This window comes from Balaenoptera musculus, chromosome 2 (genome assembly GCF_009873245.2).
Source record: "Balaenoptera musculus isolate JJ_BM4_2016_0621 chromosome 2, mBalMus1.pri.v3, whole genome shotgun sequence".
NCBI lineage: Eukaryota > Metazoa > Chordata > Mammalia > Artiodactyla > Balaenopteridae > Balaenoptera > Balaenoptera musculus.
In genome coordinates, this window is record NC_045786.1 from 114,799,230 (window position 1) to 114,822,528 (window position 23,299).

A 23,299-nucleotide genomic window follows, 5' to 3' on the forward strand; every position below is an offset into this window, starting at 1 on the left:
GGGCTCTTATCACTCCTCGACAGCAAATTCCATTTGTGTCTTTTCATTCTTTTCTCTCCCCCACTGGATTAGAAGTTCTCTGAGGGTGGGGACCACAGTTGTCTGCACGGCCAGAGCAGAGCCTGGAGCATAGTAGACTTCTACGAAGATTTGTTGACTCAATCACTGAACTAACTGCCCCAATCCAGAGACTAGCCAGGTTGGTGTCAGACGGGAAAGGATGCTAGAGCCTAGAAACTGTATCCACTGACTCCAAAGTCTCCAAGTGAGAGCACCCCAGAGACGCATCTCAGTCTGGTGGGCCTGTGAAATGAATGGACTAATGGACAGTAGAATGAACAAATGGATGGACAGATATTTCTGGCAGAATGGCCAGGGTCTCAGAGCCCTGGAATCCTCGGGCTTCCAGGCCCTCTGGGCATGGCTCTTTACCTGGCAGTAATGCTTAATTTAAACCAAAATCATCGTGGTGACATGATCAAATGGGAAATGCCCCCACCTCACCTGTACCTGTCCTTTGGCAGAATCAGTGGTCGCGCTTGCCCATCTAGGGCCGTCAACGTGTGACCCAAGGCAAATATTTTACTTTCCCCGCTGTGAAAAGGCAGCAGCGCACCTTTCGATAAAGATATCGATTAAAAGTTAAAGAACCCCATCAACTTTCCATCAGGCAAAATGTTTCACTCGGAGCTGTAAAGGAAACCTCCGTGTTTAAATAATATGTTTAAATTGTCCAAGAAATGAAGCCGATCCCACGCAGTGAGAAGAAAAAGGCTTGCAGCAGATCTGCTAGTCCGGGGATGTGCTCCCGGGCTTCCAGCGGGAGGCGCGCTGAGTTCCCGCCCTGGCTCTGGGGGGCGCCTGGGGGGCGGGGCGCGAACAGGGCTGGGCTGCGCAGGGAGAGTCACAGATGTGATCCTCCCGGGTGCCAGACGCTCAGCGCGCCACGGAGGTGGCAGCGCGCTCGAAATTATCAGGCTTTTACCTTAATTGTCTTCCTGTTTTTAGGATCTAAAGCATTTTAGTCTACACACCTTCCCAGTGGGATGTAATGATTTTCTTAAAGGACCACCAAACCTCTCAGAACCTGCCATGTTGTTACAAGGTATTAACTGGAGACCCGTCGTGTCAACGTTTCCTCCTGAAGTTTTATTTAACATGAAATCATGCGTAGGAGTCCTTGAGAGAGGATGCATGTCTGCCTCTTCCTCTGGACTGCTGTCGCTCGGGAAGCCACCTGGCAGCGCGATACCCCCCAGCCGCATCTGGTGTCCTTGATGTGCAGTTCCCCTACACCCCACCCGCACCGGCGTTGTGAGCTCAGCCGAGGCTCGGACGCCGCCCGGGAAGCTGAGCGGCAAACTCCCTGCTTTCAGACCACGCTTTCTTCCCGGGGCAGCTACTCTCGGGGACCCCGGTCCTGCGGCCCGGGAGAGGGGCTTGGCACTTGGATGGAGCGCGACCCACCTTGGAGGCTTAGGCTTCTAACAGATCTGCTGGTGGTTTGTTTTCTTTCAAATGCTTTCGATGATGCAGTCGGAGGGGTGGATCCCACTCTCCTCACCCCACTGGCCTCCTTCTGCCAAAATACCTTCCATTGAATGGCTACTCTCCTCTGACCTCCTCATGACCCTCCCCTCACGCCCCCCCAAGAGAAGTGGTTTCAATAAATACAGCACAGCGCTCGGGTTGAAGGTTTACATTGGGGCGGAAGCTTCTAAAACTCCTTCAGGTGCGGGAATGGGAATAAACCAAGGCATTGTCCCAAGAGATGGGAGAGGGAGGAAGCCTGGACCAGAGAGGATAGGAGGAGATACAGACAGGATGTTGAAAGGGGTGGAGGGGCGTGGTCAGGAGTTTGGCTACCCTCCAACCGACCCTGAATTTGCTGGGGAACCCAGACAGATACTTCGGGCCTCAGTTCCCTCCTTTTATAAATGAGGAGCCTGGACTTGATGCCTGGGTTCCAGCAGCCGTCACTTGTAGGAACAAAGCCTGGAGTGGCTGCTGCAACAGTCAGGTCTGAAGACCCTACCCAGGGGAACCAGGACCTGTGTGAACCTAGGAAGGAAACCATTCTGGTGATGGAGGGTGAGGAGGTGTGACTCATCTTCCGGAGTGGTGAAGCATCTCTCTGCGAGGGGCAAAGACTCTGGGACAACAGGTAGCAGAAGATTGTCCTCCTGTTTGCTCTAGTTTTGTGGTCTATGTTTCTCCATTAATTTTGGGCAAAAACCTTTCCCTTTTCCATTTCCCAGCATCTCCAAAGACAGCAAGCAGCAGCAGCAAAAGTAGAGGCTGTGTTTCAGTTTCTAAGACCAGGCAAAGCCTCCTCAGCTAGGAAGCAGCTGCAGCGCTCTGCACACTCCCTTGTGCAGGGCTGGCACCTCTGAGGCTTAGTCTCTCATTACACAAGCTCCAGCCTGGCTTGTTCATGCCATCGACAAGGACAATAGGGTTTATGTTTAAGGTCACAGATTTGGAATCAGATCTGGATTCCAATCTGTACTCTGCAGGAGACTTGCTCTCTCTGAGCCTCCGTTTTTTCAACTATAAAATGGGCACATTAGTACCTACATCGCACCAGTTGAGTGCAGAGTGTAAGTACAATAAGTGGTAACAAAGGTAAAGCGCCTTCACAGAACTCTAGGAACCTGGGCGGTGCTGGATGCTGGAACACGTAGTGGCAGGTAAAGTGAACCTGCATTCTAGGCGCCTTCGGCCCTCCCTTTTTACCAGTCTTTTCCAGGTGGTCACAAGCCAGGCTCCTGGAAATCATGGTCTCTCCCGGATACAGCTGGCAGGGAGGAGGAAGAACCCGCGTGGCTACTGAGCACAGGGCCGCAAGCCCAGCCGCGTCTCGGCGTCCATCGCGACCCTGCCTAGAATCTCCTCCCAAACGCCCCGAGCCGCGGGGCCGCCCTCTGGGGAGCCGGCAATGGCAGATGAAGGTCCGGAGGGTGCCTCAGGCACACCTTAAGGACTTTCTGGCGGGAGGAGGTTCACGGGGCGAAGAGATGAGAGATCCCGTGCCTCCGGACCCCTAGGACACGCAAAACCTGCCCAGGGCAGCCAGACAAATTGTCTTCCCCCCCACCCTCCGGTGAGAGGAGGGAGGTCCAGCTCCAGAAGCCCTTCTTTGCTTCTCCCCCTCCCCACCGTCGACGGGGCACAGGCACACTAGGTGGACCTAAACCATCGCCCTGGCTCCGGTGACCTCAGGCAAGACCTGGGGCCTGGATCCAGGAAGCATCCCTGTGGGAGAGGTGAAGGGAGTGAGTCTGGGCTTCCGGGGGGCTATTCCAGCTATTCCACACTCAGCACCTGAACTTGGGGAGCACTGAGGTGAGAAAGCAGGACCCTTGATTCGCCCAAACACTTTTTTTTTTTCTCCCTGGGATCACCCTCTCCACTTCCACTGTCCCTGTCATGGACAGAGTTAGAAGAAACCACTTAGGACTCATTTGGAGAAGTATCACTTAAGACATTTTCTAAAGTCCTCAAAACCTGAGACAATATTACTGCAAGGAAACTTTAGTTCCTGTCTTTTATAATTATTTGATATAGATTCCTTTATAAAAATGTTTCTTTCTGGTAGTCCAAGTCCATCTGAAATGAGCAAACATGCTGGACTTATGACTGACCCTTCAAATATTGAAGACCCTAAACAGCACTTTGCATGTGCAAGAAAGCTTAGTGGGGCACTGAGGTGTAATCAAGACAAATAATTATAGTATATGAAAAGACCAAGCCACAAAAGGACTTTGCCAGATACATATAAATTCATCTGATGAGGTGAAAATTCACGAGTTGATTAACCCTTCCTACTGAGGAGGCTTGGAAGAGCTAAAGTTTTGGGGTGAATCCCTGGAGCTCATATGAATAACAGCCCACATATTTCAGACAGAGCTTGGATGGGCTAAGAAGGTCCTGTGTACAAGGTTCTAGTAAGTGTTTGAATTCTGCTTCACTTAGTAATAAGAACCAGGCAGATAAAATAAAATATTTCCTTCACTGGAGGACAGAAAAACAACACATCTTCAAAGCTTATTAATTTTCCTTGGATTGGTATTGGGGGAGGTGCATTCAGGGGAAGTGGGCTGGTACACAGAAGTTTCAGGCAGCAAGGGATCCCTAGCTAAATGCAGCTTCTGTTTTTACAGCTTACTTAGGGAGAGTTGTTAGTTTTTCTAAGCATAAACCAAGCATTGGTTCTCTAAGCTCAGTGTTTAGGCTACAAAGCATATCCAACAGTCTTATATGCTTACCTTTAGAAAAAAATGGTCTGACCCCAAACTCAGCAAAATCTCTAGTGCATTACCATACTTGGAGAACACCTAAGCAAAGCCCTTTGGAAGTGTAAAGTGTAACTGGAATGTCAAATACCATCCACTACCTCCAAGAAAAATAAATCCTTAGTTCTCAGCCAGGTACACCTGCTTTGGACCAGGCTTATTAGTGTTATTTGTATCTTTTCTTTTCAAGTGGATAGTCTTACTCACAGACTTTTCTTTCTGCTCTGTGCTTGCTATTTTTATCTTACCTTAAAAACCCTGAGATCAGGCCTGGCGCCAGACTTCTGAGACACCCCAGGGAAGGGTGATGGCTAGCTTCCCAGGGGTCCATTCCTGAACTCCGTAAGCTCAGGTGTTAGAGTCAAATCAGAGTTCAGGGTCAGGAGGGAAGCCTGGCATATGTTAATTAGGTCACCACGGGGAAAGTAGGTGAGCAGGCTGGGGTGAGCAATGCCAGGGAGGACCCTAAGGCAGGGGAAGCTGTCTCAGTTCATTAGTTTCTGTGGATTAAAGCAGTACAGGCAACTTTGGGTAGTAGACTTTGCTAGTTATTCTCTGTTATTCCTCTGAGCTCCCTCCTCTGTTCTGTCCTCTGCCCCAGAGGCCAATCTCTATGGGGGCACATTACCCAGTTTTCCTTGCCATGGGACTTCCAGTTGGATTTGGCCAACGTGGGGTTAATGATGCAGGCATGGAGAACGGGAGGACAGAACAGTAGGAGTACTTACTCCTCCTGCTTTCTCCCTGCATCAGTGTGGCTTTGTCCTTAACTGCCTCTGTGTCTATAGCTCCTGTCAGGCAGCTCCTCTTCCCAGTTTCAGCTCTCACCGGGCTCTGCTAACACCTCTTTTTTTAACCCCTTTTCCCCTTCAGATCAAGGGTGGTAATACCTTCCTGCTGTTGCTAGACCTTGAATGTTAGTTCCCTTTAACCCCGCCTATACCCTGTAAACAGTTCTTTCCATTCTCTGTGTGTATCCCCCCAACCCCCTGCCTTTTGAGCATGCCATCTGTCCCCTGTGGGGATCTAACTGATGAGGAGAGGAATGGAAGTCAAATATGATGTCTTTAACTCTTTCCATTGTGATCTTCATATAACTCATCAAAAGGCTCTACTCTTTCCTTGTCACCATGGTGGGGTGCAGTTGTGAAAGCTCCAGGGTTTCTGTGCTGGTTGCTTTCTGCAGGCAAGGCTGCCTTTGGGTCTAGCAGGGGAGCAAACTCTGAATATATTTGTTTTATATTCGCCGTGTTAATTTGCTAATTTGCGTTTGATATCATTGTGAAAGTAATTGATGTTAAAACCAAATATTGATAGTATCCAACCTGTTTTTTTTTTTGAGCTCAGTTCTCCCTGCACCTGTGCTCTGGCAACAACTTGGTCTTGACTAATGCTAAGTCAGTGATATTATTTAGGTGTGTCTATCAATGAGCACTCTCCATGTCCCAGGCTCTGTGCTAGACACTAAGGAGACTCAATTTAAGACAAGAGTTTTGCCTTCTAATGATTGAAACGATTCTTCAGTATCATTATTGTTAACTTTTGCATATCTCTATTATTTGGAAAAGTTAATAAAAGTGAACTTTCTGGATCAAAAGACGTAAGTGTTTAAGACTTCTGAGACATTTTGCTACACAACACCTAGCAAAACAGCAACAGAAATCCTCACCCCTATGCATGTACCCCGTAACTTTGTAGTGTGGCAAAAATTACATATGATTGTTTTAATTTGCATTTCAGAGATTACTACTGAAGTTGAATATCTTTATATTTCTATTGGTCCTATATGGTTCTTCTTTTGGGATCTCTGTTTGCACCTTCTTTAGCCAATTTAAAGTTTTGAGTGCTTATCTATTTATCATTTAAAGAATATTAATCCCATGTCTGCCATAAATACTGTGAGTTTTTCACCAGGTTTTCATTTACACTATAATTTTGCTTATTCTTAAATGCATGGATTTTGAAGAACACATCCATCAATATTTTTATTTATAGTTTCTGCCTTTTGTAGTTCAATGCTTACAAGTCTTTTCTACACCTGCCACTCTTGCATATAACAAAATCTTTTATCCAGTTGGAATTTATTATATGAAGTGAAGGTATAACCTTAATCATTTATTTTCCAAAAAGTTAGACCTTGGGGCAGGCCCTAATTGTGAGGGGCCTTGAATTCTCTTTGGAAAATTTTGTTTGGAATTTGTTCCGTGAAGATACGTTGGAGGTACAGAAGCTGAATATTACACTGGACCTTCCTTTACTTGCTATGTAGTGAACCAATAGGGGGCTCCAAAACTAGATGACAAGAGGATGGGTAGGTGGCAGTTTGAGAGTGACAAGAACTAGATGAAATCAGTGTTCCAGTGATTGATGAGTAATTTTATGTTGCTCTTTGAGTTTAAGTTCTCTCTCTTTATGATGGCACCAGAAGTACTAACATTTTCATACGAAGGCATTACAATATCAACAATGAATCTGAAATGCTTTTAGATTAATAACTAACTGTATTCCTCCTTTCTCTCTCTTGCCTCTCTTCCCTTTCATCCGTCTCCAGGAACTTCCTTCCCTTCATCCTTCCTCTTTCCTTTCTTTCCTCCTTTCTTTCTTTCCTCCTTTCTTTCTTCCTTCCTTCCTTCCTTCCTCCCTCCCTCCCTTCCTTCCTTTCCTCCTTTCTTTCTTTCCTCCTTCCTTCCTTGCTTCCTTCCTCCCTCCCTCCCTCCCTCTCTCTCTCTTTCTCTCTTTCTCTCTTTCTCTCTTTCTCTCTTTCTCTCTTTCTTTCTTTCTTTCTTTCTTTCTTTCTTTCTTTCTTTCTTTCTTTCTTTCTTTCTTTCTTCCTTTCTTCCTTTCTTCCTTTCTTTTCATTTTTGGTGAAAGCAGACCTAGAATAGAGTTCCTAGTACAGGATTGATTACTAGCTAGGGGACCCAAGGTAAATCCTTAATCTCTTTGAACATTAGTACCTTATCTATAAAATGAAGCTAATAGTATCTAGCTTATGGATTGTATTATCCTATGATATGGATATCTGAATACTTAAGCACTGTGGTTGATTATTAAAAGCACTAATGAACAATATTTATTTACTATTTAAATTGTTTCCTGATCATATGCTATACATATTTCAAGGTTACATTAATTTTTGAATTTTTCCAGTTTAGGAACATGTCCTATATGTTATTTTTTTGCAGCATCCAGGATGGTACCAAGAACAATCAGTCACTTCCTAAGCACTTGGTTATTTGCTTATTATTTTAATTGGCACAGAAAAGTAATTTTCTTATTGTCTGAAGGGGTTACTCCCATGCTTAGAATGAAGCTGCCCTCATGGAACACCCACAGGGTGTGAGATGTGATGTGGGAGGCAGGGCCTTCTCTGTAGGATGCTTCTCATTTTGTGGGCATTCAGAAACAATTTTTGAACGCATTATGTGAGGGGGTAAAGCAACAAACCTACGAGGTAAGAGTATTATCTTCATTTTACAGACGAGGTTACAGAAACCCAGAGAGGGAAGCCACTTGCCCAAATGACAAAGCTGGTCATCCCTACCTAGCTTTGTATGCCTATAGAGCAGGAGCTTCCCTCAGGGAGGCCTAAGGATGCCTGAGTGCATCCACCGCCACAGCTGGGCTGCTCTGAGTCCCAGCACCAGGGAATTGTACACAGGATTCTTTTATCTTGAACTTCTGGGAAGCATATTGCCCCCTTCCAGCATCTGGAGTCCTGTGGAGGACTTCCAGAAGGTTTTATTTGCCACTTTCTTGATCTCGTTTATTAGCTGCTTGGGTATTTGGAGAAAGACAGTTTAGTAGAGAGTAGAGGAATGTAAAATAAACATTTGAGGGCCTGCTGAGCGCCAGGCACTGAGCAAAGCACTATCATCTATATGATTTCATCTAGTGGTTTTTCTTTTTCTTTTTGTCTTTGTAAACGATGATGAGATATAACACAGGAAAATGAGCAAGACAGAGAATGCTTTATCTAAAGAAAAAACTCAAACGGCCATCACCAACGTTAAAAACTAGAACAGTGTTAGCAACTCAAGACTCCGCCTATACTGTCCACCCACTCACCATCACCTTCTCCCCTCCTGAGCTGACTACTATCTTGAGTCTTACAGTTATTACTTTCTTGCGTTTATTTGTACTCCATCAGCTGAGCATGCATCCATAAGCACTATAGTTTTTGCTGGCTTGGGTTTTAAGCTTCATTTGAATGGAATGGTACAGTAAGTACTCCTTTGGGTATGGCTTCTTAGTTCAACATAACATTTTTAAGAGATTCATCTTTGTTGTTCCCTACAGAGAAAGTTTCTTCATCTCCTTCAAGTATAATATTGCATTTAAGAATATACCACAATTAATTTACGCATCCTACTTTTGATGGATATTTGGGTTTTTACCAGTTTTTAGCTATTATGAATGAAACTGCTATGAATATTGGTGTACATGTTTCTTGGTACACATGTGCATGCATTTCTATTGGGAGGGAAATTGCTGGGTCATAGAGTTTGTGGATATCCAACTTTAATAGATAATGCCAATTTTTGCTAATGCCAATTTTTGCTCCTTATAACCTTTCTTATCTTGGACATCAAAAACTCTGAATATGGTTGAACCCCGTATTTTAATAGAAACTCTGCAGAAGTCTGAATATCATGCCTTTGATTTTAAGATTATGTTTAAGAGTTGGGCTCTAGGTGGAGAGCATGGCAACCCCTGCCCCCCAGATGTACCCTTAACTGGCATGTAGTGTAGACATACAGCTTAAAAATATTTTAAAAAATAATAAGAAAAAAGAAAAGAAAAGAATACTTCTATTCTTGTAGTCCAGTATTCATTTAAACGTAGAAAGAACCACAAGAGTGCCAAGAAAGCAGCTGGGTTAAGCTGGGCAAAAGCAGCGATCTAGGAGACTACTCCAGGAGACTCTTTGGAACCAGCGTCTACACCGCCCGGGGAGGTGAGGCCTCTCAACTGTTTGGGCTCAGACTCCAAGGCGGTCCTGGAGCTGGTTCTGCGAGGCAGAAACGCGCGAGTGGTAGCCCACAGCGCAGATGAATCTGCGAGGGCCAAGACCCGGGGCGAGGGCCGGCACGGAGGTGCGCGCGCGGCTTGTTGCTGGGCGACGGCGCGCGTTCTTCCTTCCCCGAGAGCTGGTGCGAGCCCACCCGGCAGCTCAGCCCGGAAAAGGCCGGTTGGATACTGGGCCGGGCGGTGGTCCTGGCAACCTCCCCGCCACCTGAATGGGAGCAGAGGCGCCCCGGGAGGCGGGTGAGAGGAGGACGCGCCCTGGGGCGCAGGTAACTTCGTCTGGGAGGCTGTGGGAAGGAGTGGCTGCGATATTTGGGCGGAGAAGTTGTCTCCTCTGTTCCGCCCCTCTAATCTCCACGAAAATCAGGACGGAAAATAGGGCTGAGGTTGGAGAAGGGATTGGGGCTGGGAGCAAGGGTTGAGGAGGAGCTGAGAGGAGTGAAAATCTGGTGGGAGGGAATAATGGGTAGATTGTGATGACTGGGCTGTAGGGAAAAGAATGAGTAAGGAAGGCAAAAAAGGAGGAGGAATCGGAGGGGCGGTGGGGAGGGCGAAAGGTCACAGTGGAGGGAATTTAATTATCCAACTCCCTGACCTTTTCTGCTATCCCTTGACAGGGGGCTGGTTGTTTTGGACAAACCTTAAACACTGTTAGGTGACCTCCCCCACTGAGGTCAGTGTGTCTAACTTCGGAATAGGGAGTTGTTTCCTGAGTGTGGTCCTAAAACTCTTCGGTAGGCAGTGGGACACTCTAGGCTTAATTCAAGAATTATTTGGTATCGAAGGCCACAGATCCACAATCAATCTACTGGGGACTACCACTGCAAGGATATAAAGAAGTTCAATAATTCTTTTTTATTGTTAACATTCAAATATAAAAGTTTAACATTTTTCCCCTATTTATACCTTTATAGAGGTATAATTTGTATTCAATAAGCTGTATAGAATCTATGGCTTTTATGATGTTCAGGTGTACAATTTGATGAGTTTTGACAGATGTGTAGACTTTTGAAACAATTACTGCAATCAAAATAACAGAACCTTTTTCATTCTTCTACTGCTTTTGCTGTCCACCCCTGCTCTCACCGTCTCCTACTGCCCCCAACCAACTACTGATCTGTTGTGTAACACCATAGAATTGGTTGCATTTTCTGTAAGTTTATATAAATGGAAGCATCCAATATATACTCTTTTGTGTCTGGGTTTCTTTACGCAGCATAATGATTTGCCAGGACCTTTGCCTTGATTACTGAATAAACTGTGAGTTTTGAAATTGGGTAGTGTAAGTCTTCTACTTTTTCTTTTTAAAAATCACTTTAGCTGTTTTAAGACCTTTGAATTTGTGTATACAGTTTATAATCAGCTTGTAATTTCTAGAAAAAAGCCTGCTGTGCTGTAATTTTGATTGGGAATGCATGGAATCTATAGATCTTTTGGGGGAGAATTGCCATTTTAACAATATTGAGTCTTCCAGTTTATGAACATGGTTCCTAAATTTATGTAGATCTTTAATTTCTTTTAGCAATGTTTTGTAATTTTCAGTGTAGAGAGTTTAGACGTCTTTATTAGATTAATTCTTAAGTACTTTATTTTCGGGGGGGCATTATTTTCCAATTGTTTGATGCTAGTATATAAAAATACAATTGGTTTTGTATGTTAACCTTGTATTGTACAACTTAGATAATTCACTCATTAGCACTAGTAATTGTTTTGTAGATTCCTTGAGATTTTTAACCTAAAAATCATGTCACCTGCAAATAGGGACAGTTTTACTTTTTCCTTTTCAGTCTTAATTCCTTTTATTTCTTTTCCCTGTCATATTTCAATGGCTAGGACCTCTAGTACAATGTGGAATAGATGTGATAAGAATCGAAGCATTTTTGCTAGTTTTCAGTTTTAGGGGGAAAGCAAAAATAAAATGTTAGCTGCAGGTTTTTTGTAAATTCTCTTAATCAGATTGAGGATATTCCCTATGATTCATAGTTTTCCCAGAGTTACTTACTTATTTTTATCACAGAGGGTGTTGGATTTTTTCACGTGATTTTCCACTATCTATTGAAATGATCATATTTTTTTCCTCCTACACTTTGTTAATGTTGTGAATTATATTGATTTTTAAATGTTAGATCAATTTTTTAACTCTGGGATAAACTCTATATGATCAGGATATATTATTCTTTTCAAAAATATATTTTTGGATTTGTTTGATATTTTGTTAAAAGTTTTTGCATCTATGTTTATGAGGGATATTGGTACATAATTTTCCTTTTTTAAAAGAATGTCTTTGTCAGATTTGGTATTAGGGTTATGCAAATCTCAAAAAATGAGTTCCTTCCTCCTCTATTTTCTGAAAATATTTGTGTAAGATTGATGTTATTTGTTTCTTGAGTGTTTGAGAGAACTATCTGGTCCTGGAGATTTCTTTGTGGTAAGATTTTTGGCGATGACTACATTGATTAGTATAGAACTATTAAGATTTTCAGTTTCTTATTTTTTTTTTTTTGTTTCTTATTTTAATTTTGGTAAGTTGCAGTTTTCAGAGATTTGCCCACTTCACCTAAATTATTGGATTTGTTGGCATAAAGTTATCATAGTCTCTTATTATCCTTTACTATCTTTAGGATCTGTTGTGATATCCTTTTTTCATTGCTGATATTGCTGATTTTTTTTCTCTTTTATTTTGAATTTTTGAATTAGCTAGGGGTTATACAAATTTTATTGATTTTTTTTTTTTAAAGAACTAGCTCTTGGCTTTGTTAATTTTCTCAATTATTTTTTCTGTTTTCTATTTAATTGATACATGTCCTTATACTTATATCCTTCTATTTACTTTGGGTATACTTTACTCCTCTTTTTCTAGATTCTTAAGGTGGAAGCTTAGGTTATTGATTTTAGACCTTTTTTTCTTTCTGATTTAAGCATTTAAGCTGTACTTTTCCTTCTAATCAGTGCTTTAGCTGTACCCCAGACATTCTGATATATTGTATTTTTACTATTATTAAGTCTAAAATATTTTCTAAGATTCAATAATTTTTTGTATTCCATTTTATTATCTATTAACTTTTTGTTACACCTTTTTGGACTACTTTAAAAAATTGTTTCTCGGGGAATTCCCTGGCAGTCCAGTGGTTAGGACCCAGTGCTTTCACTGTGGTGGCCTGGGTTCAATCCCTGGTCAGGGAACTAAGATCCCACAAGCCACAAGAAAATTTTTTCTCTAGGAATTACAATATATATCCTTAACATTTCATGGTCTAGAGTTAATATTGATCTAGTTCACATAAAATGCAGAAATCTTAACAACCATAGTTCCCTTACCCACCCCCATCCCAGTCTCTTTAGTTGTCATATGCATTACATCTATCTATACAAACATCACATGAGACAATGTTGTCATATGTATACAAACACCCCATGAGACAATGTTCATACAATTTTAAAAAACATGATAAAAGATGGTTTTTTAAATGTACCCAGATATTTGCCATTTCTGATCTTCTTCATTCATTCCTGAAAAATTTGATTTTCCACTCCTTTAATTTCCCTTCAGCCTGAAAAACTTTCTTTAGCATTTCTTGTAGTTTTAGTCTGCTGGTGAGTAATTCTCTTAGTTTTCCTGTATCTGAGTGTGTCTTCATTTTGCCTTCATTTTTTAAAGAATATGCTTGCTAGATATCTAATTCTGGGTTGGCAGTTTTTTTGTCTTTTAGCATGTTACAAATCTTGTTTCACTGTCCTTTCGTCTCAGGGATGTTTGGTGGGAAGTCCATGGTCATTTGAATAATTTCCCTATAATTAATGTGTTGTTTTTCTGTTTCCTTCAGTATTTTACCTTTGTTTTTGGTTTCCAGCAGCTTACATGGATTTTCTTTACCCAGTTTGGAATAAAAACTTCTTTATTCCAAGCTTCTTGAATCTATAAATTTATGTATTTCTCCAAATTTGGGATATTCTTAGACATCATTTCTTCAAATATGCTTTCCACTCCATTCTGCCCTCTCCTTTTGGGATACTGATAATCCATATGTTAGAGCTTTTGATATTTTCTCACAAATATCAAGGACTGAGGACTTTTTTTTTTTTCTTAAAACTTTTTTTTCTCTCTTTTAAATATTGGATACTTTCTGTTAATTTATCTTCCAGTTTACAGACTCTTTTCTCTGACATCTCCACTCCATTAGTAAAATTTTTATTGACAATATTATATTTTTTCAGATATAAAATTTCTATTTCTTTATTTCTCTGCTAAGATTTTCTCTTTTTATTCCTCTTTAACATATTTTCCTTTACTTCATTGAGCATAGTTAAGCTATGAGCTGCCTTAAAGTCCTTGTTTAATAATTTCAACATCTGGGTCATCTTTGGACTGGCATCTGTTAATCTTTGCTCTTGACATTGGGTCACATTTTCCCGAATCTCTTTATGCCAAGTATTTTTTGATTATATCCTGGACATTGTGAATGTTTGACTGTGTAAACTCTGGGTTCTGTTATATCCCTCTGAAGAATGTTTACTTTTTTCATTTAGCAGGCAGTTCACCAGGTTAGACTCGCTGTAAGCTCCATCTCGTTCTCTGTGGTTGGAGGTTAAGTTCAGCTAAATCTCAGTCCAGCTCTTTAAGCCTTTGCTTCTATTTTCTATATCATTTTTAACCAGCACAATATAAGTGTTAGGTACTATTATTGACCTTTGAGTTTGTCCCATATATGTAATGTTCAGAAGTCAGTCTAGACTTGTGTGGGGTTTAGGCACAGAATTGGGGGATTAACTTCTCTGGCTCTCTCTCCTCTGGGATTTCTCTCTCACTCCTTAGTGGTGGTTGTTGCCTGGGCTCTTTTCTCTAATTCTTCTGGCCAGAATGAGGAAGAGCTTTCTATCAAAGTCTTTGCCACCTGCATTATGCCATCCTTCGGTATGGAAGGCATTTAGGGAAAAGCCACAATAAGCCTGGAAACTCACCTTCAGGTCAGTGTTTCTATAAGTTTTAACTCTTCTCCACAACCTGCCTGCTTTTGTTTACTTCTAAGAATCCTCAGGTAGTTATTTTTTATATTTTGTCTGGAGTTTATAAATTATTGTTAATGTGGGATTGGTCTGTAAGATGTAGATGTGAAACTCCAACAAAGTGTTTTTGAAATTGAGAGCATGCAACATTTAACATGTCAAAAGCATGATGATAATAATTAAGAAAAAAACCTCTCCTTTCATTTTCCTATTTTGGCTATTTAAGCAATTAGATGAAGGAAGTCCAAGAAGGAAAGATAAAACATGGGGAGAAGAAAAAGGCAGGGAGAGCATTTTGCTGTTCTATTACCTATTAGATATTTATGTATGCATGTATTTTGTATGTATATATATATGTATTCACAGGGTATGGACATACTCTAGTTACTGGTTATAAAGAGTTAAATAAGTTATGTTTTTATAGTCATTGAAATTTCTGTGGGCTTCTGAATAGTTAAGAAAAAAATCTTTTCTGAGCTTAAAAACAGCTTTTCTCTTTTATTTTATTTTTTTGTTTGTTTTTTAAATTTATTTATTTTATTTGTTTACTTTTATTTTTGGCTGCGTTGGGTCTTTGTTGCAGCGCGTGGGCTTTTCTCTAGTTGTGGAGAGTGGGGACTACTCTTCGTTGAGCTGCATGGGCTTCTCATTGCGGTGGCTTCTCTTGTTGTGGAGCACAGGCTGTAGGCACATGGGCTTCAGTAGTTGTGGCACATGGGCTCAGTAGTTGTGGCTCGCGGGCTCTAGAGCACAGGCTCAGTAGTTGTGGCTCACCAGGTTAGTTGCTCCGTGGCATGTGGGATCTTCCTGGACCAGGGCTTGAACCCGTGTCCCCTGCATTGGCAGGCAGATTCTTAACCACTGTGCCACCAGGGAAGCCCAGGTTTTCTCTGTTTTCTATATCATTTTTAACCAGCACAATATGTGTTAATTACTATTATTGATATTATTAGGATTAAAGACAGCAAAACACATATTATAGAAAGTGTGGGATAATAGAAAAAATTGCTGTTATCCTGTGTCTTAGCAAAATCATTAAAATATTTGTATATTTCCTTTTAGACTTTTTCGTAAATTATAATCAGTCTGCAAACAGATCTCATTTCTACCATTGATGTTACAAAAACAAATATGGTTTTCAGAATGTTTTTATCTTCCTTGCAATGCTGAAGATTTTACTAGATGAGATAGGCTGTTTTTGGACATTTCTTCTGGAACTTTGGTGCTGTGTGTTGGAAGTTGATGTTGGTGTGAAATTTAGGAAGTGAATTGAGATATCTGGCTATGGACTCAAGAGAACCTAAATCTTGTCCTTAATGGGTCACTCTTCCCACCGAAGTGCCTGTATATAGGTGACTATAGGAAGAGGTCAAGGACAACTAATTCGCATAACCAGCTGGGGCTTTGGCTCAGTTCCCAATGCAGCACTCTGATGGGCTAGGCCCTGTGTGAGGTGTTCATGCGGCTTGGAACCAAGTCATCTGGTAGTCTGCTTTATTTATTTCTCCTTTAGTTAGAGTCTAGAGCAGAGTTCTGTATCTTCTGTTCTAACAGGAGGAACAACCACACCTGCAAGAACCAGAGAGCAACCTGTCTCAGAGTCTAGAGAATTCACACTGGTAGCCCTCCCTGGACCTTTAGCTGTTTTGGGCCGAGAGCTTCCTTTTTCTGTCTGACCAGACTTGGTGGGATAGGAGAGAAGGCTGGCTCTTGGCCTTTCTGACTACCTCACTGCTCAGGCATTGAACCTCCTGGTGGAGGAGGAAGGAAAAGGCAGAGAGTTCCAATAGTTGGGAAGGAAGAGGAGAGTGAAATTACTGCTCAGGTTGCAAAGATTTCAAGCACATTCTGTCCCATTTCAAAGTGCAGGGTGAACAGTCAACCTAGATTGTGAGCAGCAGGTGTGACCCTGTATGTAGATTAGTACTTCCTCCTTTTGGGACAGCTACATTATTTTTCCTTGAGTATCTCCAAACCAGAACTAGTCTCTTTCTTTTAATAAATTGCTAGCAAAAAAAAAAAAAAGAGAACATGTTATTTTCCCATGAGATTGGATGTTTAAAAATCATTTTATACATTTTGTAGTGTTAAGGTGTGGCTAGGGGTGATAAAGGCACTGGCTTTGATGAATTGGCCCATTTAACAATGGGATACCACCTACCTTGAAAACACAATAGAAGTTCCATTTCCTATTGGTTCATTTTTACATATAAAGAACAACTTTCCTATGAAGAACTCAAGGGAATGTACTGAGAAGTGTTAAACAATGACCTACTTGTTAAACTTCAATAGCAAACCAAGGGCCTGAGAGAAGTTGGAAAGGAATACAAAGCAGGAACTAAGAAACAAAAGGGAAGTGCAGTTGAGAGAGTCAAATCAGATTCCCATCAGGTACTAATGTGTTTCTGGTCTGTACTCTGTTCCAGTTACTACCTTTCAGTCTTCTGTAGGAAGAAATGCAGATGGTGTCAGTATGAGCATATTACCACCTGTGCAAACAATAAACAGCCAAAACACTATGAGGGGGATTTTACAGCATTTTTTAAATAAGGAAACTTCCTTAAGGGCTTTAGAAGTCATTTCTAATGTTCATATTCTATGGCTTGGAAAAGAGGCAACAGATTATTATTTTCAGTTTTTAATAAGAAATCTTGTTATGGATAGTATTAAATTGTCCAAGGTCTAGTCAGTGGTAGAGCTGGGTGGAGAAAGAAAGCCTACTGATTCCCAGATGAGAGCTCTGTCATATAGCAGGGTCTTGAATTGGAGAACCAAAAATGGCTATTTTAGTGATTAAAAGCAATATGACTTTATTTAGAGGCTAAATAGGATGTTTTCTTCATATTGCTTTCACTACATGATAAACGAAGAAATCTAATTGTAAAAATAACTCTCTTATGAGGTGATATAAAAGAAATTCAACCAAGAAATGTGGACAGGTGATAAGCAAAGAAATGCAAAGGAACATAAGAAAATATTTCTTTCCATATTTGTTTTAACCCATTGTATTTTGGCATAAAATGCAGTAATCCCCCTCACCACCCACCCCTACCCCCACCATAGTCAACCAATTGCCTCAGCACAATCTATTGATTAATTCTTCTTTTATCACCAATTTAATGCTGTTATTATAATATAACCCATATTATTCTTAATTCTTTTGCTCATTCAGTTTACATGTGGATTCTATCGGCAGTGTTTCAATTTTAATTCTTATATCCATATGAGTTTTAATTATCTTGCTGGACAAGTGCTCCCTCATTTCTCTTTTTCAAAATTTTGGCTAATCTACCCTGTTTATTATTTCAAATGAATCCAGAATCACTTTTCAAATTTCAAAATATCATTTTTCAGTTTTGATTATGATGGCATTAAACCAGTACAGTATTTTGGGAAGACCTGATAAAATTAAAATATTTGGTCTTCTTACCAAGGAACATTAACTGCCTATTTAGTAGAGTCTTTCTTTTATGTCCTTCAGTAAAATTAAAAAATTTATTCATGCAGTTTCAGCACATTTCTTGTTATGTTTATTCCTAGATATTTACTCCTTTAAATAAATTATACATGGAATTTTACCATTATGCTTTTGGTGTAAAGGAAGTTATTGGTATTTTTTTGTATTAATTTAAAAAATTGAAATGCCTTGCAGACCTCTATTATAATTCTAAACAGTTCTTTAGTGCTTATGTTTTCTAGGTAGATAATCACATTTGCAAATAATGATGATATTCCAGAGGTATCTCTGCTTTATTATTTTATTTTATTTTCAAAGAACCTTGGCCTTGGGTTTTCTAAGAAATAAGTAAATTAGTTTTTCTAATTCATTACTTTCTGCTTTTATTTTCATTGTTTTACCCTTATTTCTTGACACTCTTCTCTCCTTGGGTTCTGTGGAACTCTCTTCTCATTTTCCCAGCTCTGTGATTGCTCTAGCTCCTCCTACCTCCCACCTGTGACTATCGGAAGACTCTGTCATTAGCCATTCTCTATTTGTATTTCTTGTTATCCTGGCTTTTGGTATTGATCCCAGAGCCTTCAAGATATCAAAATTCACTTGTAATCATAGATAGCTGGCTCTGCTGAGTAGCATAAGTTTTTCTTTTATATTGTGATAATACACATAAACATAAAATTTTCCATCTTAACAGTTTTTAAGCGTAAAGTTCAGTGACTAGCAACAGCTTTCTTATGTACTTGGTTATGACCAAGACTCCATCAAAGCGATTCAAAGTTGCTATTTTTATTTATTCCTAGTCATTGGCCAGATCCTATCAGTTTTACCTTATATAGTATTTTCACTCGGCTCTGTTACCAAACCCAGGCCTTAGGCCTTGCAGACTCATACTTGCCCTCTCTCTATTCTTTCTCCCACTTAACATTAGTATCCCCCAAGCCCCAGAACCTATCAAGCCACTTTTCTGTTAAAAGTTTTTGAATGGTTTCCAGTAGCCCACAGAAAAAGTACAAACACTTGGCATTCAAGGCCTCCTGATCTCACTACAGCCTACCTTGTGGCTGATCACCTCTCTCCCTTCAAACACTCTGCTTTACTTCTTGTCAAACATTGAGGCAAGTGGGCTGGGTAAGAAATGGAGACACCTGGGACCAGCTGGAGACGTAAAGGGAAATTGCTACCCTGCCACAAGAGTAGGGATTTGGCTCTTGAATTGCCAGAGCCTTCATTTTTTTTTTTTTCCAGAGAAACTGCAAATCTGCATTTTTATACGAAAATCTCTCAATTTAAAATTGTTGGCTATGAATTAATATTTTTGAAAAACCCTGAGCAATTGAAAAACATGTTTGCATGTAGGATCCAGGCCACATTTGACCTCTGTTCTCTCTTCTTGGCAGGGTTACTTTAGATTTTCTATGCCTATGTGGAGTGTGGTCTCTCTTGCCTGGAATTGGGGCACTACATTATAGTCTAAAGAAACATTGAAGTAAACCCGGTAGGGGTTTCGGAAACTCTCACTGTGAAAATGTTACTGATTTAAAGGTTTTTCATTGTTCCTGTGAAAAGGCCAATAGTTGGACTTAAAATGATATAAACGAATACTACCCATCGTGCTTCAGCAAGCACAGTGAGCGCTCTACCATGAGAAGCTTTTTTGAGCTGGAATTTTGTTTATCAGTAGTTTTCATGTATATATGTATATATTAATTTATTGTTATTTCACAGGACAAATTAGTCCAGATGTCCACGATTTCTAAGCACTTTGGACTGAAATACAAAGAAGAATCGTACATCTTTAAAGAGCTTGAGAAGGTTCGCAAGGAGACTAAAAAGGAATTTCTCCGATTCAAGGAGAAGTTGGCCTCCAAGCCGGCTGTGGGTGAAGTCCCTGTTTTCGGCCTTCGGGTCCCCGGCCCGGCCCGGCATGGGGGGAAGTGGAGCGTTTCCCGCGCCAGACCCCAAAAGCCATCAGGCTCCCCTCGGGCCAAAGGCCGTGCGCCCCTCGCTGCGGCCCTCCCGCAGCCGGCGCCCCGAGGCGCAGCGCGGCCCCCGGGCCCGAGCGAGGCGGTCGCTCCCGGGAAGACCCGGCCCTTCTGCCCCCAGGACTTCTACTTGCGGAGCTCCGCGTTCCTCCGGCACCGGCCCCAGAAGAAGCCGCCTGTCATTGCCTCCAGGGCGGGCACGTCCAGACCCGTGGTCCTGATGCCGCCACCTGCGCCCAGGGGGAAGGCCCGGGCTCACCGGGGCGCCAGGAGCCCACGGCCCGCGGGCTCTAAGCCGGTCCTCGACCCGGCCGGGGGCCGCGACGCGAGCCAGGAGCCGGCTCGGCTCGCGGAGGCCCGCAAGGCCGGAGAGAGGAAGGGCGGCTCCCTGTCCGGCGACGGGGGAGACTCGGAGGCGGCCGGCCGGCGGAGGAGAGTGAGGATTCACACCCGCTTCCTGCGCGAGGGCTCGCGCGGCGAGTCGCGGGAAGCCCCCGTGTCGGTTTCCAAAACCGACCGCGAGAGCAACCCGCCGAGCGACGCGCGGGAGGCCGCCCCGCAGGCCCCGCAGCCCGTGCGAGCGATCCCGACCTCCATCGAGATCATCGCCTCACTGCAGTCCGAGGCCCAGCTGGCCTCCGACCAGAGCATCAGAGAGCTCATCCAGAGCGTCCACGGCCAGAACTACGACATTAAAATGGAAGTAGGTGACCCAAAGGGAGAGTAGTATTTCTCCTGGGTAAATGTAACTTAAGGATACAAACATAAAATCAGTGCATGTGATGTGTTGTAAGCTAGACAAGCTAGACAAAACGCTGGGGTGTTATTCAGGTTCTTTGAATTTTGAATTTTCCATCGAGGGAGTATATCCTCTTTAAAAAGTGAAAATAATTGAGAGTATATTTCAAAAACTGGTACAAAGAACATTAGTTTTTTGACCTGAGTAATGCATCACCGGTAACCTTTCCTTTCAAAGTCTTTGTGATTAGTTAGATTGATTTAGCAGATGTTTTATATGAAAGACTCAGTCTTTTTCTGTACAGTTTATTATTATTAACAGTAAATCTATATCTTTAGAAGATCAATATAATACTAATAAGTTGAATTTATAAGAGTTCTGTACTATTTTCAGTGAAAACCGTTCTCTTAAAATATCTTTTAAGAATTTACTTTGTAGGTCTTCCCAATTATAGAGACTATAAGTGATTATTTGTCCCAATGACAACCCCATCAGGTGGGTACCCATAAGAGCCCCGTTTTACATAAGAGGCTTCCTGGCTTTAGTGAGGTTAAGAGGATTGGCTCACAGTCCTGCAACTAAGGCAGAGCAGAGCTGGGATTCCACCCCAGCGGGTCACACCCGAGAGAGTAAACTGGAACCATGCCAGGGCTGGCTATTTGTTGATTGTGATGTGTCCCCAGCAGGGAGCAAAGCTAGATAGGGTCATAGTTTAAGGTATTTTGTTCATTATATAGACTTCGCCTTGACAGGGACCTTCAAACTAAAAATAATAACAGGGGAATCTGAGTCCCACCCAGAAAGAGAGAGAGGGAGAGAGGGAGGGAAGAAGGGAAGGAGGAAAGGACAGAGAGAGAGAGAGAGAGAGATTTTTTTTTTTTTTTGAGAATGGTAATGAGAATGGCACTTAGGGGGGAAAAAGATTCTATTACTGTTCTTGGCTGCAGCTCCAAACCTCTTGTTAGTACACAGAATACTGCTGCCACATTATGTCTTTAAAATAGTTTCAGCCCCGAATATACTCTTGGCTGTGATTTAAGGAATGTGATCCTAAAGCCCATTAGGGAAACAAAAACGTGTAACGACAAGAGTCCCCAGTGTCGTCTTTGACCTAACATTTGTCGGCAGAATGGGACAAATGTTTTCAGTTAAGACCCATACCTCGATACGGTTACTGAACAAGATCAGTGTGACTGCTCAGGCCGTTTCAAAATGGGTATTTCTAATTAGGTTTTCTGTGGGCCTAACAGAAAATGAATCAGGGATGCATACTGGAGAGCCTCAATGGAGAGAACAAAGCCTCATTGCCTGCCCCTGTGAGAAGAACTCTGTGACATAGTCAAGGCATGTGACATGAAGAGGGGCCTATATTAGAAGCTGGCTCAAGGTCCTGTACAGTTGGGGAAAGTTACACTTTTAGAGCAAGGCCCCATAGAGAAAGTACATTTTGAAGGGTTCAGATAGAATAGAATATAAGAAGGGAGTGTATCAGTGATGAATGGGCCCTGGGACAGTGAATTCTGTTCTTTCTGGTATTCCATTTCTCTTGTGTATCCTCTTCTGGTGCTTCAGTTACCTGAATTGTTTTATGTAGGAGAGTGGCCTGAAGGATTAGGGTCAGAAGCCAGGGTCACTAACTAGCCCCGCATTGTAAGACTTGGCCAGTTTCAAATGCCTCAGTCCCATCCTGCCTTCCATTGTATTGATTTTTTTGTGTAGCTAGATTTTGTCCTTGCTTTTAAAACTTTGCCTCTGCCTGCCCCCCACCCAACAATTCCAGAAGATGGAGCTTTGCATTATTTTGGTTTCAGACGTTTTATTAGGGTGAGAAGAGAACAATGGGGAATTTGTCGAAATGGCTGTGGCTGGGTAGGTTAAGAGAAAGCAATGAGAATGCAAGTGTAAAAGTGGTATCTAAATTATGATTTAAAAAATTCTTAAGATTACAATAAGGACACTTGTTTTAAACATTTGGAGTTTATATAAACAATGTTCTCTCCATGATAAGCACGGAATATGGTTCTTTACTTTAGACATCTTAATTTGGAGCCAGTCCCTGGAGGGAAAGCCAAAGGATAAGACAGTCCTGGCAGGGTGTGCTGTCTCTGTTTAGAGTTTGGGCAGGGCCCTTTCAGACCTAGCATTCAGAGTTCCACAAACAATTACAGAGGCCAAAAGGTGCACAGAATATCTAAAGATTAAACTCAGCTGTCAAATGTAGGTCAAACATCTAAACCAGCGTTTCTCAACCTTGGCACTTAACTTTTTGTTTGAATAGTCCTTCGTTGTGGGTGGCTGTCCTGTAACTGTAGGATGTTTAGAATTATCCCTGGCCTCTACCCAGTAGATGCCAGTAGTATGATCCTCTCGTCACCCTCCCCACCACCAAGTCATAACAATTGGAATATCTCTAGATGTTGCCGAATGAGACCCTGGGGAGAAGGGCAAAATCGCTCCCCTTTCAACCTCCCATCTAGTTAGGAACTACTGTCTTAAACAGTATGCATACACTATGGCAGGAGGGATAGAAATGTTATCAAGGTCCTATGTTTGTTTTACTGAGGAGTTCAATACTATCACTCACAAAATACATTCTAATTATATGAGACTGAAGTTCAGAGACTACCTTCCAGGTATTAATTGAGGATGAAGGAATCAGCCCATCCTGGCTTCTGTCATGTGTAGTTGTTTTTGGCCATATAGCTCAAAAGAAAAATGGCTTAACATGACCCAGGTAAGAGGGAATTCATGTCCCAAGGTCTTTTATAAACAAATAATGTATAGCTCACAAGCA

General features: G+C 41.9%; 1 protein-coding gene across 1 annotated transcript in view; it reads left to right on the plus strand.

Annotated features, from left to right (window-relative positions):
- The window catches only part of TTC6 (tetratricopeptide repeat domain 6), a 230,297-nt gene that overhangs the window by 5,320 nt on the left and 201,678 nt on the right, over positions 1–23,299 (plus strand). The window contains exon 2 of the mRNA XM_036843605.1: positions 19,510–20,469. Within this exon, the coding sequence (XP_036699500.1) occupies positions 19,525–20,469 (945 nt within the window). The 5' untranslated portion in view covers positions 19,510–19,524. The remainder of the gene's footprint in view (positions 1–19,509; positions 20,470–23,299) is intronic.